Here is a 20,380-nt window from a genome sequence, read left to right on the forward strand (position 1 = left end):
GCTGTCCAAATAAATAAGTTGAACCTCATTAATAAGTGGTTCAACTTATTTATTTGGACAGCCCTGATGAAGCCCTGCAAAGTGGGGCGAAACGTTGGAAAATAAATAGTTGTAAACTATTTTTGTTTCACTATTGACCGCAACCCTGACCATCTCCCTATATATCAATTTTTACGGTCAACTATACATACATATATATTAATTAATTTTAATTTATTTACAATTTGTATGTTGTTATATTTATTACAATATTTGTATTATTCTTTATATTTTACATAACTCATTATAAAAATTGGTTGAATATTTTTATAATTTATGTAACTTTTTTTTTTAATAAATCAAAGATACAATTTTTGGATAAGGTTATGTATAGAGCAAAAATAATATTCTGTCTACTGAGTTTTTTTTTTTTAGCCTAACGATTAATTGTTATGAGAGTACAAATTTTGATGTATAAATACTTCAAGTAATAATGGGCTAAAATTTATCTTTTATTTATTCTGTTTGATCGTTCCCAGAACATCATATTCTTGATTAATAATATGTAGTCTATTATCATATATATAATGTTTTTGTCTTATTTCTGTATTTGTTTTATTTTTATTTTCAGAGGATTTCAAGAAAGTGTACTTGGTTTTCTATAACCTTACACAGTTCATTTTCTACACATATATGGTTGTAGTTATTGGAATAAGATGGATGAAGGAAGGGCCAGGTGAATATAAACAATTATTTTAATTATCAATAATTATTTGTAAGCTTTATTATTTTTATTTTTCAGAAATAATACCATTTATATCACGTCTGTATTCTTATTACATCTCAACATTTCGGGCTTTTTTGCTCATTATCCAGTTCCTTAAAATTATCTTTTGGACATGTTTTAACTTATTAAACTAATTTTTACATTCAAATGTTGTGGTAATATGTTTTCTCCATTTTCTGTCTCTAAATTAGTATTTTTCTCATGGATGTCTACATGTTCATATCTCAGTGTACCAAGTGATATTAGAGTCAAATTATTTTTGGTCCATCGACTGTCAATTTTAATTATTCTCGATAGTTGTTTACTTTATTTTCATTTTTGATTTATTTTACTTTATATTCATTTTTAGTTGATATTTCCTTTATTTTGTGGGTGTGACTAGTTCATTGGTTAGGCACTGTGCTACAAACTTCAAGAACCCAGGTTCAAATCCAGCTGTGGGAGATAATTATTATCTATTGCCTGTAACCGTTAAGTCAGTCCTGTGGGGTGGGGAGCCCACCGGGTTCCACCCAACCTCATAAAGTGGGTACCCTTAATTGGGTAAAAATCTGGTAGTCAATCGTGATTCTGACCAAAACTGTTGGTCTAGCAACAACTTACAAAGTAGTGCACATCTAATCCTTCATTGGTTGTAGTGGTACAGATTTAATTTTTTTTTTTAATTAGCCTTATTTTAATACTTTATTACTTTTTTCTGTATTTTATATTTCCTTTAATTTTTCTGTAATTTATGTATGTCTAAGATATAAAATCTAAATCTGTCCAAAAAAATAATGGTATTTTTCATAAAACTGCGGAAATGTACTTAGCAACTCTGTGAAGTAAGCCATCGAAAAACTGCCCTTTCATAGAGTTACTGTGGGAGAGAAGAAATAAATAAAAATTGACACATATCCACAAGAGAATTTTAAGAAGTGGATAATGCGCCAAAATAACTGAAACATTGTTCAGATGTGATAAGAATAAAGAAGTGATTCAAAGGGTCTTATTCCTGAAAAATAAAAATTATAAAGAATAAAAAACTTATTATTAATTAATTAACTTATTATAAAACTATTACTACTTATTAAAACTTATTATTATTTGTATTTTTTAAAAAAATATCCATTTTTTCTCAATTTATACAGATTCCATGCCTGGTAACTATGAAGCTGTTGGTGCTGTTCTGAAATTTGCCCAGTTAATTCAGTATCTAGAGGTTATGCATCCATACTTTGGTTATACCAAGGGAAATCCATTATTTCCATTTTTCCAGGTAATTATAATTTCTTATATAAATGTATATTTGTTTTTACTTTCATTTACTTATATATGGAATATATAGTAAAGAAAAATTTCAAATTCACCTTAAACTGAACAATTATATCCAACCTATTTCATATCTTCCATAGCCTTTGTGGTCCCCATCTATCAATATATATAGAGCCCAAATAACCAAGTCTTATTTTTTCTAAATTTCTAGAACACTGGACGATCAATAGTGCTTTTTGTCATGATTGAAGCTGAACCGAGAATGCAAACAAAACCAGTAGTCACTTATTTGATAGTAATTTGGTCATTGATAGAACTGATAAGGTAATTTTAACATAGCTTTTTTTTTTTTTTAATAATTTATTTATTATTATTCTTTAAACTTATTTCCTTATTATTTGATTTGAAATTAGCTACTGTTTTGGCAATATTTCATTATTTCGAAATTCTATTTATTGTTATCCTTCTAGATACCCATACTACATTGCAGAATTATACAAAAAGAATTTTGGATTTCTTACATGGCTGCGATACACTATTTGGATTCCATTATATCCTCTTGGCGTATTATGCGAAGCTGTTATAGTTTTAAGGTAAAAAAAAATAGTAGGAAGTCGATTTTGAATAAGAAAAAATTAAGTTTCATGTTGAAATCTTAATTGTACCAGTCTATAATAACCTTTTATTTTTTTCATTTTTATTTTAGGAACATTCCATATTTTGAAGAAACCCAGAGATTTACTGTATCGATGCCTAATCCTTGGAACGTAACATTTCATTTACCTTCACTGATGAGATCATATCTTCTTTTCCTCCTATTACCTGGTTTGTACATTAAAAATCAATTACTTTTAGACAGTTGTATTTTGTATTTATTTATGAATGATTTTGATTGAACCTACAAGATGGCTCTTATTCTTTTTTTTAGCATTTTATGTATTTGTTGAATATAATATTCTGGAACAGTCGCTTCTGGACCTCAATAAATCAGAATTCAAAATTTTTTAGCTGTTTTATAAAATCAATTTTTATTATGTTATTGTTTCATGTTTATCTTTGCTTTAAATGTTCTATAAATACGGTGAAATCATTGCCACACATTTTTTTAACTTCTTTGTATTTTGGTATAATGAAAAAATAATCTTATTCTGAGATAATAGTCCCCTAAAAATATTTATATGGCTCAGATTGATGACTCCCCTACACTTTCTCACTACCCCCCTCCCCCCAAATCAAATTTTGAATAATGGTATTTCAAAAATATTTTGGGTAATAATGCATCATTATTACCCTACACAATCAATCTAAACATCCATTTTTCATTTTACTGGGATTCTAACTGATCGTATAAGGAGCTACTTGACTGTAACTACTGTTACTGCTACAGTCAAAACAATTTTTTCTTCATTTAAATTATTCTGGAATATGCCAGGAAAGTGTATTACTGAAATCTTATAGAAGAAAAAGAAAATATCAATTTCTTCCCTCAGAGTATGGTATATAGTTTTTTTTTCTATTCATATTTTATTTTTGTAATTTATGAATAAATGAAAATTTTTTTAAAATAAAGTAATTTTTTTTTCATACCCTTCATTAAAATAATAGCATTAGTACTTATTACGTATATAATACATGAAATGTAAAGTATATTTAACATTACATATATTATATACTAATGCTATTATTTTAATGAAGTATACGAAAAAAAAAGAGTGATTTATGAAATATAATCATTATTTATACATGAAATTTATTTAAGGTGAAATTACTTTTAATGGCAAAAGTACTTCATCGATTTTAATTATAAAATGTTCAACTTTTCGGCTAACACACCATCCTCAGTAACAAATATTTTTAATTACACATTAATTACTCACATATTCAAACCTCCATTGTCTAGGAGGTTATAAAAGTTTAATCAAGATGGCTGATCATAGGACATGTAATAGATATTACAAGGCCTTCTAAATCAAAATCCCTTTCCTACTATTCTGTCTTCCCTGTATTATTTATTTATTATAATTACAAAATAATTTCTTATTATTTATTTCTTAATAACAAAATGTATTTTATTTTAGGACTCTACGCCATGATGAATCACATGTATAAAGCTCGAGTCAAGAAATTAGGCCCAAAACAATGGAAAAAGAAATTTAGTTAAACTTGTCCATGACTTATTTATTTTGTTACATTTTTAAATTTTTTTTTTTTATAATAAAGGAACATTACCATTCCTTGTAGATAGATTGTTAAATTAAAATAATTTATGCCTTGCCCAGACGATTCAAATTAAATAATAATAAAGATATAAGATTGTCAATATGCTTTTATATGTACAAACATAGGGCAATGTCTTGTTAAATATATTGATTTAATTTGTCTATTTTATTGTTATTAAGTCGTAAAACATGGTATATGACTTAAAGTTATATCTTCTATTTCATTCATAAGTTCTAATTTGGTATATGACATTTTTTGAGTATTGAAGTTTGTGGTGATATCTGATTTCACAGGTTTTAAAAGGATGTGTTATAAATTAATTTTTTTTTCAAACAATATTGGTATTAAGTTATTGTAAGTTATTACTGGTTAGAGGTAAAACATGGTAACTGACAAAGATGGCCACCCGACGCAGTCTGTTTCATAACGATAAGAAAATTAAATTCAATATTTTTGATGTCTAAAAGTTCTGACAAGAGCTTCTTTTGTGATTGCAATGCTGAAGACCCTGACTATTGTTTCGTGTATGAGTTCAAACAAATCTGATCCAAGTTACTCCCAAAAAATGTGTGTGTACTTCTTGACCTGTATGTTGAAAACATGGTATGTGCAGTATATACCATGTTTACAGCCTCTTTGTCAATCATCCTACTTACAAAAGTAGATTTTTAACTTTTTTTTTTCCTTCAACTGTGTATTCAGTAGAATACAATTGTATGCTAAGGTGAATAGTGTCTACTGCAGTTACGATATTTTACACCTATATGGTTTGTCATTACTGTAGTGGCACCATTGTCACATGTCTTGAGTGATAGTTGACAACACAGGTAGCAGCAGTGAAGCTACTATTATATTAAAACATGTTAAAAAGATAATAAAAACTTCCAATCACACTAAATATCAGATATTATGTTTTACGACTGAGTGCCTCAAATTTTGTAAAACATGGTATCTTTAAGTATCCCCTCTCTATTATTTGTTCTTATACCCACAGAAAAATGTGAATATCACCTAGTGAAAGTTTTATTTTGAGAGTATCGACAGATAATTGGGTAATATAATTTTTGTTGGAGCTAATTACCAAACATTATTCTTAAAACTTAACAAGCAATTTTCCACATGTTCTCATTTTGTCTCAGTTAGTCACCATGTTTAACGACAGAACACCTCGATTTTATTTTTGGTTTGAGGTTACATCTGTTGTGTAATAGGTTAAGATTTTTTTTTTTTACTAGTCATTAGGCATAAAATTAATTATATTAATTTTATTGATCAGATGGAATTGATCATTTTTTAAAATTCCAATTTATCATTGTAATGTTTACAAAACATAACTATTGCATTTTAGCTGTTTTAATTATAAAATAAAGTTTCCATTTCGCTAGTCATTAAAGTTTCTGAATCCACTTTAATTTTCAATTATGCAGATTGAAATTATACTTATGTATGTTAGAAATGTGTAGTTTTCTTTTTCATTATAAAAATGAAGTGTTAGTTATTTGTTAAATTTAAATAATAAACTATTGTATATAATTAGAAAAATCTGGAGTACCCTCTTAAACGACTTTCCTTACTGCTTGCTTATATGTAAGTTATTGACAAGTAGATGGATATTTGTTTACAAGAAAATACGACTGTTAGTTAGATAATATTTTATGATCAGGACAAATCCCTCAAAGTGAGGAGGAAATAAGGCATCAAATAATTAAGATGGACTGGATAACGGACGGTTTGTCCAAAACGTCGTCCAAAATATTGATATAAAAAGTAAGAAGTATTTAGGTTTTTACATGGAAATAAATAAATAATAAAAAAGGACGTAATTGTTTCTATATGTCATTGTCTCAAATGTGTATTGTAAGAAGCTAATCAGGAGTTGTGGTCAGTTACCATATGGTGGTTACCAATCTTTTTTGGGGTGATGAAACCCTTTTGGTAGAAGTAGAAAAATGGCTGAACCCCTGCATTATCATTTATTACAAATAATGTGGTTCATCTTTTCAGCAAACCTAAGAAAGTTCTGGTTACCTACACATCTCTATAAAATTTGAATTAAATCTGAGATGGTAAGGTCCAAAACTGTGCTGAGTTGACAGGGAACGACCCATTCCATAATTTAAATAAGAGTTTTGGGCTCCAATAGATTCTTCTGGGCTGATTTCATTAATTTTTGTAAGAATTTTCATAAAATTTGTATTTTTGAAGGAATAATGTAATTAAATCATGGTAATTGACTCCAGGTTTAAGATAAAACATTTTTACTACGTGAAACTTTTTCATAGTTACCTTGTTTTTAAACGATAATATTGACACAAAAATTTAATCAAAAAGAAAATGAATCTAAATTGGGGATATAATTTAATTGATAAGATACATTCATGAATGTTTAATTGCACAATTCTCATGATTCTGATGGTGGAACCCTTTCAGTAGAAGTAGGAAAATGGCTGAACCCCTGCATTATTCAATACAAATAATGCAATTTGTCTTTTTAGCAAACCTAAGAAAGTTCAGGATACCTATACTTCTGTGCAAAAAGTGAAGTCCAAAACCGTGTTTAGTTGATGCAGAATGACCGATCGCTAAATTATTTCGTGAAACCCTGACTGGGAACCACTGCAGTTGAGTGATATTGATGTTCTGATATCACATCACTCGTAAAACATTTTACATAGTCATTCTGTTGTTGGCTTTCAATCTCAATAATGAAACGTTGGCACCTCCCATCATGACCAACTTCTTATTTTAATCCACAGTCAATTACATTCACATTATTGAGGACTAATACAATGATGTAATAGAATAAGAAAGAGAGGATCCAGGTTGGTGGTCAAGAAAAGAAAAAATAGTTTCAGCTATTTATTAATGGCCATTTTGACCTACAGGGTGTCCTAAAATGTCAAATAACACCTTCATCCACTCATATCTTCAATGGTTTATATGAAAATTATCATTTCTTACCAAACATTGCTCCATTTTCCCATTTATTTCTTTGTCTGTTGTTTAACTGTTGATAATGAACTGAATTTTATAAATATTCCTTCAGTGAGTTTTTTTTACAGTTTTCAGGTATTTTTTTTTTTTTATTATTGGATATTTTCAAACAGTAATATTAAAATAATAAAGCTAAAATATCAATGAATTATTATTAGTAAGTTGTAAACAATAATTCATTGATATTTGAAGCATTTGGTCATGAGAAAAAGTTATCAAAAATACATGTTTCTGAATTGAAGTTTTTCGCTCCAATGGATTCTTTAAGGCTAATCTCATGAATTTTATGAAATTTGTATTTTTAAAGAAAAATTGCTGGTTTTAAATTATGCTATGTGACTCCTGGTTTAAGATACAACATTGTAATTAACAAACATTTTTACAATATGAAATTCTTCATTTTTTTCAGTTACCATGTTTTTAAAAAGATAATACTGATACAAATATTGAATTTAAAAGAAAATTATTCAAAATTGGATTTAAATGGAAATTGATAAGTTGCATTCCTGAATGTTTAATTCCGCATTGTTCATCCTTGCTGTTCAATAAAACATTCCATAAATAAGATAATTTTTTCTAAAGGAATATCTGCCATTTAAATGAAATAACCTTTAGACCCCACATATTCAGTGTGCAGATTCACATTGACTTTTAATAAGGGATCCAAGTTGATTTAAATCTACTACCATATTGGTTTGAGGAAACACACACATAATTAATAATTTGGAATTTGAATTATAATTTTTTTTAAATGCATTTTTATCAAATTTTATGTACTTTTTCATTAACATCAACATAAACCAAATAAAAGACAACTGTTATTTAAATGAATGTATAGTTGAGTTGGACAAGAATGTTACATAACACAATCTTGATCCAGTTAATTTACATAAATCCAAACAAACAGAACAAGTAAAAACTGGAAATCAGCATTCTTTATTAGGAATATGTACAAGATCGTCAGTAAGATTATGTCCGATCATGAAATGTAATATTAGTTCAAATAATTATTTCAAAGCACTCAAAATTAATGGAAAAAATATAGGACAATATTTAATAACAATTATTTTGTAAGATTAAAGCATAACATATTTGATGGGGAAAATAAAGTAAGAAAGGAACTTGCTATATCATCTTTATAGCACTAACTTAGACTGAAGTATCAATGATACATCGCAGTTTTACTTATAAGTAGAATTTTAAAAATTGTTTTTCCATTTTGCAATAAAGACCTAAAATGTTCGTGTACAAATCCTACAAGACATCAGACAAATTTCTTAGCATAGTAGACATCGTTGATCGTAGTTAGGATTCTAAGAAAAATGGATTTCTGACATAGTTTAAAAGCTATAAGTCATGAGAAAATTAAATCATATATTGAGCTATACAAAGTTTTTATTATATACTTGCAGACACGGCAATGCTTCGCTATTGCTATATTTGAGGATGTATATTCATATATTGAACACAATTGAAACTTCGATATAATTTAATATATAGATGAAGTGATAACACGGTAACTATAGCAACGGAAATGGTTACAGCTAACTTATACTCCCATTTATTTTATTTTTCTTATTCTTTTAGACAATTTGATTATCTATGATATTGTAATATTTCTGTTGTTATATCATATAAATATATTTATTATATATATGTCCGATTATCGATTGATTGATATGCTGTGTATTATAGCAACCTAATGTATTTGGGCTGCATGGCTAAATAAAGCATTTCTCTCTACTACATAAAATATAAATAGTTTTTATATAATAGCTTCAGTATTACTAAATTTTAATTTCTTTGGGGGAAAAAAAAGATATTTGAGGGTTTCAGACGACGTTAAAAACTAATATGATTTGCTTTTTCATAAAAAATAAATTTGTTGACCTACTTTACTGAAATTCTCATTATGTTTTTTTAATTTTTAGTGTATAAAAAATCCTTCAATAGAATTAGTAATATTCTTCCTTATTCAGAAAGAGACAAATCGATTAGCATATAATAACCATGAAAAAAATGTACAATGAGCTACGCGTCAAAAATATTTAACTTTTTGGCGTAAAAATCGGACCAGCATTTTATCTTCCCTTGAAAATTTGGCAAAAAGTCGTATGAACGGTATGGCAGTGCATAAAATAGGAAAAAAACAAATATTGATGTTTATATATTAGATAATAAATAAATCTGTACCGCAAGAAGGTGATTTGGTCAGAATTGCGCTCGTCTGCCTCGTTTCGAGATTCGCCACTGTGTTATATGCATATTGCTGCATTGCTTCCAATAGTCGCATATCTAACATGAAAACAAAATTATTTTGTGTATTTGAATTGATTGCACCGTATACCGTGGTTACTTTGTGAAAACACTACTACTACAGGGACAGCCCATTTTTTACGGGACATGCATTTTTTTCCCTCATAAAATTATGGTAATGGAAGAATAACTAATTGTTCTAATATAAAACTTTTGTAATATTTACTTTGCATAAAATTGTTTATTAAGACAACTCCAAATTTTTATTTATTCATGTGTATAACCGCAACCGACGTTTCGGAGAACTCCATCTTAAGGTTTCTTTCATTGGCTGCATTGGATCCATTTATTTCTCTCACAGAATTTTTTTCTCTCTACTTATATGGTAATCACTTTTGTCTATATTATATTTATTCGTATTACACACCACAACCCCCTACGAGTTTTATATTATAAAGTTGAACCTTCCCGTGGAGGAAAGTGGTGATTGACATTAATTGTTTTAATTTTTGGCAAGGTTTACTGAGTCAGGAAAGTTGCTGCAATAAATATTGGAGGGGGGGGGATCGAAATCTAAAATATCCCTGATAGTACAAGAGCCCAAGAGGAGAAAAAGCTAGTTATTTCATCCCATTTTTTTATTACTTTAATGAAAACTGGGTATAATTACTAGTCAAAATTGATGAGTCTGCCAAGTATAGGATGGGGGAATACAAAATGGCGGCTGTTTAAAAAAATAAATTTTTCATTGAGAACTCCTACTACAAAATCTAATAGAACATCATTTGAAGTTGAGTACATCTCAACTTAAAGCTTGAGTACTCAAATTAAAGTACAAGAGCCCGGTGGAAAAAATTCAGTTATTTCGCCCCAATTTTTGATTAATTTAATGAAAACTATAATTTTTCATACTTAGCTATTTTTTATTCTTATCTTTGAACCTACCTACAACAATAGAAAACCTAATAGAATATAATTTAAAGTAGAGTAAATTTGCTCAAATAAATTTATGTTCAATACTTCACAAGATAGTTTTTAAAAATCAGCATTTCATGAAATGTATACTGAAAAATCAGTAGTTAATGAATTTATTGTTGTAAATCTTTATCTCAGGAACCATAAGACGTACAGATGTTCATTAGCACTCAAATTTAAGCTAGTTTAATGTGCTATAAAGTAGTTTATGAAGTTTATCTTTGTAGGAATTTTCATGATATTTTCCAAAATAAGTTCACAAGTCGTTGATTTCTTGTTGTCCAGACAAAATGTTTGATTAATGAAAACCTATGCTGTCGCAGTTATCTTCTCCAGTCTCCACCTGTATGCCAAACTTGCGAAACTGGACTTATTGTTAAACACATTTTGACTGAATGCCGAGCATATAACTCCCACAAATCTTTATATGAAATACCAGCGAATCTCCATTCCATCTTACAGGATAACAAACTAACCGTAGATAAACTTTTTGAGTTTCTCCATCATTCCAAGCTCTACTATAAAATTTAATCAAAATTTTACCACAGGTCCCCACGTAGTCATGGATCCGGACCCCCGTGCTGGAGTACAGCCCAAAAGTCTTTAATTACAAGTATAGCCTATGCTATTTCGGAAATCAAGGCAATACTGACCCATACGCGGTTGGTGGCTTAAAATAATTAAATAAAAAAAATGAAAAACTATATCTCAGGAAACATTGGACGTATAGATGTCTGCCAGCAATCAAATTAGATATAGTTAACCATTCACCAATAATCTACTATAAAGTAGTTTATAACGTTTATCATCTTAGAGGTAGTAGTTCTTATGATATATGCATATGAATGTCCAAACAACTAAAAATCAATATATTTTAGCAAATATCATGAAAACTTCTGCTGCAACGAAAATAAACGTCATAAACTACTTTATAGCACATTAAACTAGCTGTTAATAGACGTTTGTACATCTCATGGTTTCCGAGATAAAGTTTTCACACAATAAATTCACTAACTACTGATTTTAAAACTGAAATGTTGCTTTTCAAAAAAATGTATCTTGAGAACTATTGAACTTAAACATTTTACCAAATGTACTCAACTTTAAATTAAGTACTATTAGCTTTTCTAGTGTTGTATTTTCAAAGTTATGAAGCTCCGAATAAAAAATTATTTTTTAAAAATATTTTTAAACAGCCGCCATTTTGTAGTTATATTTGGCTAACTATACTTGGCTGACTCATCAATGTTGACTATCAATTATACATATTTTTGATTAGAGTAATAAAAAATTGGAGAGAAATAACTGACTTTTTCTCCCTAGTGGGCTCTTTACTATGAACTTTGCCATTTTAATTTAATGGACTTTTATAAATTGTGTATGCATACTAATTTGAATACAATAAGATCTTTGATTAATATAATATAAACATTTTGTCTGGACAACTAGAAATCAACGTCTTGTCAACTTATTTTGGAAAATATCATGAAAACTCCTACAAAGATAAACTTCATAAACTACTTTATGGCACATTAAACTAGCTTAAATTTGGGTGCTAATTGACATCAGTACGTCTTATGGTTCCTGAGATAAAGATTTACACCAATAAATTCATTAACTACTGATTTTTCAGTATACATTTCATGAAATGCTGATTTTTAAAAACTATCTTGTGAAGTATTGAACATAAATTTATTTGAGCAAATTTACTCTACTTTAAATTATATTCTATTAGGTTTTCTATTGTTGTAGGTAGTTTCAAAGATAAGAATAAAAAATAGTTAAGAATGAAAAATTATAATTTTCATTAAATTAATCAAAAATTGAGGCGAAATAACTGAATTTTTTCCACCGGGCTCTTGTACATTAATTTGAGTACTCAAGCTTTAAGTTGAGATGTACTCAACTTTGAATAATGTACTATTAGCTTTTCTAGTGTTGTATTTTTCAAATGAAAAATTATTTTTTTAAAATATTTTTAAACAGCCGCCATTTTGTAGTTCCCACTATACTTGGCTGACTCATCAATGTTGACTAGTAATTATACATAGTTTTGATTGGAGTAATAAAAAATTGGGGAGAAATAACTGACTTTTTTCCTCTAGTGGGCTCTTTACTATGAACTTTGATTTCCTGACTATTTTAGTGTAATTGACTTTTCTAAATTGCGTATGCATACTAATTTGAATACAATAAGATCTTTGATTAATATATCATCACAATAATCTTAATTGAAGTATGCTCTCAAATTTCAAATATCCTAACTTTTCGAGTTCTCAAATTTTTTGGGGAGAAGTGAAGGAATAAAACTGGATACGTAACTGTTTATTGAGACCGCCAGATAGCAGTGGACAAGGTCGTGCGGTAGCGCTTATAATAAAAATCCAGTTTGTCAAGAGCCATACGATGATGAAGTGTAACGTAGATTATGGCGTGGACACGGATTTTCCAATCGAAAATCTACCTTATGGAGTCTTTTCTACAAAAGATGATGTAAGCTAAAGTTTGGAAATTATGTATCTATGATTTATTTCGTTGGTTTTACATGATTACTATTTGTGAATATTCACGCGTGTTGTATTCGACCAAAACAATCGAATTAACTTAAACAAAATTTATTTTAAATACACTCTATTTACAACTTCTTCCTTTAACAACTAAACCTTATAAACAACTATTCCCTTATCAGGGAGGGGAACAGTGTTGTCCAAAAAAAAAACTTTTTTTTTCATAACACCATATTTATTTTAAACAGTTTTTGTTTATTTAATTCAAATCATTAATAATTCATATTATTGTTTCTCTGATTACAATTTTAGCTTCGTTCTAAGTTAAAAGTAAATAAAAATATTTTCGGGAATACTTGAATATTTTCCTTATCACTTATCAACAACGAAAGCCCGCCACAATCAAATTCAATTCAAATTATTATGATGACATGGTCCTGCGTACTGTCAGTGTAATAGTAAGTAACACTAACTAATTGAAACCTGTTTTATTTTATTTTTGTTGACGTTTCGGCCTAGATTTCCAAGTATAAGTAGAAATTACGTAGATTACGAATAATAATACAAGAAGGTAAGGCATAATATAGTAATAGTAAGAATTAATACAAGATTAAAATAAACTATAAAAATATTAGAATATAAAAAAAAAATTTAAAGAATTTTTTTTATTATTTGCATAGCTTACTGTTCGATTTAAAATATTTTTAATTTTTTCCCCTTCCATTTATTACTTTTTTCTAATATTTTGAATGTTTCTTTTATATGTTTTTACTGTTCTAATATTATATGCTATATTTTCATATTATTATTTGTTCTCAACTTAATTTCTTATGTACTATTTTTATTCTGGGAGAAGGATGGTTCAGTGGTAAGGCACTGTGCTACTAACTCAGAGGACCCGGGTTGGAATTCGGCTGTGATAGACAATTATTTATTTTTTTAATGTAGCTGTGAGTCAACCCTGGGGGTTCAGAAGCACTTGATGTCCACCCAGCCTCATAAAATGGGTACCCTTAGTTGGGAAAAAATCTGATGGTCAAGCGTGATTCTGACCAAATCAACTACTTGCACAACTGTTGGTTTAGTAACAGTATTTCCTTACAAAGAACTGCCACCCTGGCCCTCCATGAACTCATGGGTACAGATTTATTTTTTAAATTCTAGGAATGGAGAAAGAAAGGAAGGAAATTGCATCTTGATCCTCAATTCATTACATTTTATAATTTAGAAATTTAATATCATGTTATTAATGTTACAGCCTATCAAAAGGATAGGAGTAGCCATTGGAAGCTATGTCCTTGATTTGAAAAAAATAAGGCATCTATTCACTGGCCCAGAGTTAAAGGGTAATCAAGATGTTTTTAAGCAGGTAAGTTACATGTAATTTTCACGTATGTAAATGTCATTTTAGAAATCTATTATTGTTTTATAATGCTGGAAGTAAATAATTATAGTTTTCTTCTCCTATTATCGGATTGTGGTTCCATAAAAATTTAATTATAAAAATAAGAAGCCAATCAGGTCACCAACTATGGTTTACTATTTATAATACACCTTCATCTTACATCTACATTTTGGCTTCTAGAAGCCATTCTTAAGATTTTGAAAATTATGTCTTTTTATTTTTAAATCTGTAACATGTAAAGTGACGGAAAGATAGTAAATCATATTGCATAATGCAATTAGAGAAATTTTAATTGTGAAATGTAAGTGTAAGAAATTGACCTGCTTGTTTAATTTGGAACTCATATGACAATCAGAAGCTAATGAAAATAATTTAACATGTCCATCTATTTAAAAACAAAAAAAAGTTAATTCAGACAATATGATGCAAATTATTTTCAAGAATTGATTCAAATTAAAACTACAAAATTTTAAGAAGAGTAATTAAAAAACTTGTCATTAGATGAGTTCTTTGAAGGTCCGGAAGCATATTTTGTTAAAGCCAATCATTTTATATTATAGAGTTACTAATATTTTTTTTTCTAATATTAACTAGGTACTTATACATTTTCCTTAAGAGTTGTATTATTAATATTATTATTATGTGGACATTAAGTGTTAATTTTAATATATTGTGGAGGATCCACTTCTTACATTATAAAAATATACAGTTGAGAATTTTTTCTGAAGCAAAAAATTTTCAAACTATAAGTGTTCATATTTTTTTTTTCATTTATCTGTGACTTAGTCTCAATTATTTAATATAATTATCATTTTAGGAATCACTGAATGCATTTATGGCTTTGTCCCCTAGTTGTTGGTCTGAAGCCAGGATTTATTTACAAAAGCTACTATCTGAAGAAAATTCTCCAATAAAGTCAATATCAGGGTTAGTTTTTTTTTTTGTAACTATAAGAAAAATTAATTTATTTTTAAGTATTAAAAACTGTATAAAAGTTGTTATTGAAAGGCTTGGTGGAAAAAGGATAGGCTGTTTGTGGCTGAGGGATTTAAGGTGTCACCATCACTTAGCAACCTCACCACTGCAGCTCGAATCTGGCCTGGGAGAGTTGGCTGTTATTTTGTGGTAGCCCAACAGTGTGAAAACTTAACCCCCTCACTCTGGTTAGAATAGGTTGGTTATCTCTAGATTACCCCATTCACTCCCCTTTCTTGTATGTCAGAAATGACCAGATATGGGATAATAAAAGGATCTTGCTTCATCCTTGGGAAGCTATGACTGGATGGCATTATACTATCAAAGTTCTTTGACAAAGATCTTTCATGAAATAAATTTAGCAAGAAATACCAGCACCCAAGCACTTAATATTTACATATGTATATATAGTTGACCGTAAAAATTGATATATAAGAAGATGGTCAGGGTTGCGGTTAAAAGAGAAACAAAAATAGTTTACAACTAAATACATAATACTTCTTCATAATTACCTCTAAATATCAGCTATTTCTTCACCTCCTTAAATCCCAATCAACCAATCTGAAGTTTCTATGTAAACAATATAATAACTTCTTAGTTAGACTATGAACATTCATTTATGTTCTTAGGAGACTTGGTCCCTGATTAAAGATCACTTTTTTTTTAATAGGTTATTTCTATTACAATATATATTTTTACTTTGCTTATGTATTCCTGAATATATACACACATGAATCCATATGAACTATGTAAATATTCTTGTTTAACCTAAAATTTTTACTTGTAGATGTTTAGTAAAACATTCTGAAGTGGAAATGCATCTTCCGGCAGTAATTGGTGACTACACAGATTTCTATTCCTCAATACATCATGCTCAAAATGTTGGGGAAATGTTCAGATCTAAAGAAAATGCACTTTTCCCCAACTGGTTAGTATATTGTTCATTATTTATTAATGATTATTGGACTTTAATTTAATATAATTATTTTTTTCTAAAGGAGGCAGCTTCCTGTCGGCTATCATGGGAGGGCGAGCTCAGTCGTAGTTTCCGGTACTCCTATAAGGCGACCCAGAGGACAAGTATGTTTGAGTTTCAATAATTTAATGGAATACACAGGTATCTCTCAAGTTACTCTGATACATCTAGAACCAAATATTATTTTTAATGATGAGTTAATAGTTGGCTATGGATTTATACAAATGAGAAGAAGATAGTTGGGGTTACGGTTAGTTAAGAACACAAATAAGTAAAAACATATTTAATCCTGTTATTTTACTTATATATAAGTTTCTTTCTCACTTTTTTTTTAACTTTGATTTTTAAATAATTTTCATTTTATACATATATTTACTTAATAGATTTTCATATGTATTTTAATTTTTGTTCTTTTCTCCTTCTTAATTTTAGTATTACTCTTCTCATATAGCCTTTGTCCTTAGAATAATTATTTCTAATAGTTTTACAAATGAAAATTCATATTGATTTTAATTAGTCCCATTATCTTGTAAAATTGCATGTTAAAAAATTAAATCTTTATACTTAGTATACTATTTTGAGATATGTTTTTTTCTTTTAGGGATTAATATTATGAAAAACTCCAATATGTTAACTTTTTAAGTCGGTTCCTGAATTAAAAATAAAATAAAATAACAGTAAATGAGTTACTAGTGTATAAAACAAGCTCCATTGGTGGAAAATTCAAATTAACTTGTATTCTGTGTAAGTGGGTTTTGAAGTTTACATTACTGGAGCTTGTTTTGTACACTGATGCAAAATAAAATCTAATCATATGGTATAATTATTGTAACTCTACTAGACTTGCCCTGAAGGAGCTGAGAGAGCTAGTCATGTTCCATCTTCACTCTTAGATTTTGAACTAGAGGTAGCGTTTTTCGTTGGAGGTAAACCAACCAGTCTTGGCACAACAGTGACAGCGGAGAAGGCCAACGATTATATTTTTGGTTTTGTTCTCATGAATGATTGGAGCGGTAAGTCTTATAAATCTTATTTATTCTACAAATAATAAATCCTTATTAAGAAATAAATTCTACTCATTTATTTCATCTTTTCCATTTGTAGCTCGAGATGTTCAAAAATGGGAATATATACCTCTTGGTCCATTTACTGCCAAGAATTTCGGTACTACGATTTCACCGTGGGTAGTCACTACAGAAGCTTTGAAGCCTTTTATAGTACCAAATACGATTCAGGAACCTGAACCATTACCTTACCTTAGGCACTCTGATCCTTTCAATTTTGATATAAATCTCTCTGTCAGCATTAAACGTAAGCTATTAATTACAAATAATAATGCTTGTTAAAATCCTATTGATAGTCAGCACTCCTGGTGGCCATCATGAGAACTATTGTCTCAGTTTTTATCCCACTATTTATATTTCATTAATAATTACTTAAATATTTTACTGTTTTGATTTCAATTACACATTATTTACATTTCCTTCCATATCTCTCTCTCTCATTATGTTTATTTCTTTATTTACTTGAGCACTGTTGGAGTTTTAATTAATTTTTTACCATTATTTTTCTATAATTCTGGCTCCTGCAGTTTTATATTTTATCTTCTATTTGTTTGTTATTATTTTCCATTTATTTTTATTTTTTATTGAATTAAGGTTTTGTTTTTTCGGCTTGATTCAGTTTTATATAGTTGTAGATAGTAGATGGTATAGAGGTTTCCATTAAAAAAGATATAATACAAAAATAACAAAAAAATGAAATAATAAAAATTTTACATACCAGCACTTAATCTATAATACCTTATATAACCGTAAAAACCAATAATACAATTTTTATACCATAAAAAAATAAATAAATAAAAAGCTTTTTCCAGGAAGAGCTCATCTGTAAAATTATTTCGTCGGATACATATATAGTTTTTTCTTACTTTAGAAATTCTTTCGGAATGTATCTAGAATCACACATTGATATTTTCTTTTCTTAAATGGTATAAAGATATTTAGAACTTAAGAGGTATAACAGCTTATGTGACGATATAGATTTTATTTTTGACATAAACTTTTTACATTCAATATTTTATTATTTTTATTTTCATGAAAACATGTAGTTTATTAGTAGAGCTTACTAAGAATATGTTTATAAAATTGTTTTTCCAATAAGCAAATGCACATGTAGTTCAATAATTAAAAGATTTTGAAAATCTCAACAGATTATTGCACAAGGTCGAATATTAAATTATTATTAATTATACTGGTAAATAAAAAATTGTTTTGGAATCATATAAATCCTAAAAAAAAATTGTGGATAATATGCCGATTTTTAAAGATGATCCTGGGTATTTAGTTCTGGAATTTTTAGTTTGTTCATTCATTTTTATGACTTCAGTCCATTAGAGAGGAGTGAAAAGTCCTGACAGGGAATAAAATTGGTGTTTGCGTCTGAGTGGAGGGATTAATATGCATTAAATAATGTACCTTTTAATAAAACTGTTGTTGAAGCATTGGCTTATCTAATAAAAAGAATATGCCTTGATTATTTTCTCCAAAAAAAAACACAAAAGTCTATCAGCGCTTTTCATGGCAGTCACCAGAAGGACTGATCATCAATAGTATTCTTCTCAAGTGCCCTAATAATTTTTATTTAAAAATACTTTAATGTTTCATATATTATTTGTTCAAATTATTATTTAATTTTAAATGTTTTTGTTCAGCGGAAAATAGCAAAGTGGCTACAACAGTATGTAGATCAAATTATAAATGGTTATATTGGACTGCAAAACAGCAACTTGCTCATCATACTGTCACAGGCTGTAATATAAACCCTGGTGATCTCATGGCTTCTGGAACAATCAGTGGACCGGTGAGTGTATCATTCTTTTAATGTTTATTTCTTTTTATTTCATTTACTATTCTTCTTATTTAGATTTTAATTATTTTAGGATCCTGATTCTTTTGGATCATTGCTGGAACTGAGTTGGAAGGGTACTAAACCTCTGAAGCTTAAGGGTGATACTTCAAGAAAATTTTTACAAGATGGTGATGAGGTTATAATAGAAGGTAATGTTTTCATATATTTAACAACTAAGTAAGATTGTAAACCTGTTATTTGATAATAACAGGCATCAATACTTTCAAGAGTACCAGCATCTTAGTTTTTATCCATTTTTTATTATATTTAGTTTAGGGGCAATTCTTCTCAACAATTGATTATTGTATTTTCTTTTAAAAATTTATAATAAGATATGGTTATTCACATTTATGTTGTGCTTTTTTAATTATGTAATAAAAAATAGTATTTTATACATATATGAATACGATGGCAGCAGATGAAATGAAGTGGTTGAAATGGATATGTGTGAGATACATACTCTATAAAACTATATTACTCGTTCCACAGTGACAATTTTCTCTCATGATAGTACTATCATGAAAGTAAGACAGTGGAATAGTGTTCTGTCTATATGGTGAAATTAAACCTAACCTAAGCCTCTTGATAGTCAATTGGAAAAATTACCATTACAGTCATCAAATAAAATCAATTTCAATCTCAGAAATAATCAAAACCAATCAATATATCAGACGTTTTCTTGCTAAATTGCTATTTTAGTTAATAAGATGGGTAAGGTGCAATTGTCTCACTGTCAAGGAGAACATGTGGAAGCTGACAGTAGCTTCATTGCCATTACATGCACTGTGAACTATTATATGACAGCACTGCCATGACACAATGCAAATTGATTTTTTTGTGTGTTTGTTCAGGTTTTGGCCAAGAAATGGGATACCGTATCGGCTTTGGACAATGCTCAGGCAAGGTTCTTCCTGCACTTAATCCATGAAGATAATTTTTTGTGGTGCAACGGTGATAATAATGCACAGTAGGTAATTTTGTGAAATTAACTGAAAGGTGCGTGCCAATATTGAACTGCCTATTAAATATTTTCAATTTAGGTAGTTTTTTTTATTTTCTATAAATGGAAAAAAAAAGTTTTTTTAATTTCATTAAAAATTCTGGTATTTTACAAATAAAATCCATTTTTTCTGACTATGTAC

General features: G+C 28.6%; 2 protein-coding genes across 2 annotated transcripts in view; both read left to right on the forward strand.

Annotated features, from left to right (window-relative positions):
* The window catches only part of Hacd2 (3-hydroxyacyl-CoA dehydratase 2), a 9,730-nt gene extending 5,327 nt beyond the window's left edge, over positions 1-4,403 (forward strand). The window contains exons 5-10 of the mRNA XM_014429211.3: positions 611-715; positions 1,897-2,024; positions 2,232-2,344; positions 2,491-2,613; positions 2,727-2,845; positions 4,099-4,403. Coding sequence (XP_014284697.1) covers positions 611-715; positions 1,897-2,024; positions 2,232-2,344; positions 2,491-2,613; positions 2,727-2,845; positions 4,099-4,181 — 671 coding nt within the window. The 3' untranslated portion in view covers positions 4,182-4,403. The remainder of the gene's footprint in view (positions 1-610; positions 716-1,896; positions 2,025-2,231; positions 2,345-2,490; positions 2,614-2,726; positions 2,846-4,098) is intronic.
* Positions 4,404-12,808: 8,405 nt separating this feature from the next.
* On the forward strand, positions 12,809-20,375 carry Faa (fumarylacetoacetase). The gene is made up of 10 exons (XM_014429208.3): positions 12,809-12,958; positions 14,231-14,341; positions 15,195-15,304; positions 16,140-16,280; positions 16,351-16,432; positions 17,170-17,341; positions 17,433-17,639; positions 19,042-19,190; positions 19,270-19,387; positions 20,090-20,375. Exons 1-10 carry the CDS (start codon positions 12,872-12,874, stop codon positions 20,164-20,166), a joined length of 1,254 nt encoding a protein of 417 aa, XP_014284694.1. The 5' UTR covers positions 12,809-12,871; the 3' UTR covers positions 20,167-20,375.
* Positions 20,376-20,380: the final 5 nt, after the last annotated feature.

Source organism: Halyomorpha halys, unplaced genomic scaffold (assembly GCF_000696795.3).
Source record: "Halyomorpha halys isolate HHAL.00 unplaced genomic scaffold, Hhal_1.1 Scaffold777.1, whole genome shotgun sequence".
NCBI classification, from domain to species: domain Eukaryota; kingdom Metazoa; phylum Arthropoda; class Insecta; order Hemiptera; family Pentatomidae; genus Halyomorpha; species Halyomorpha halys.

Bases quoted from the DNA above. Each gene is read 5' to 3' on its own strand.
- Faa (XM_014429208.3), top strand. From the start codon at position 12,872: ATGATGAAGTGTAACGTAGATTATGGCGTGGACACGGATTTTCCAATC. The intron at 17,640-19,041 runs GTAAGCTATTAA...GTTTTTGTTCAG, and splicing joins TCTCTCTGTCAGCATTAAAC to CGGAAAATAGCAAAGTGGCT. The intron at 19,191-19,269 runs GTGAGTGTATCA...TAATTATTTTAG, and splicing joins CTGGAACAATCAGTGGACCG to GATCCTGATTCTTTTGGATC.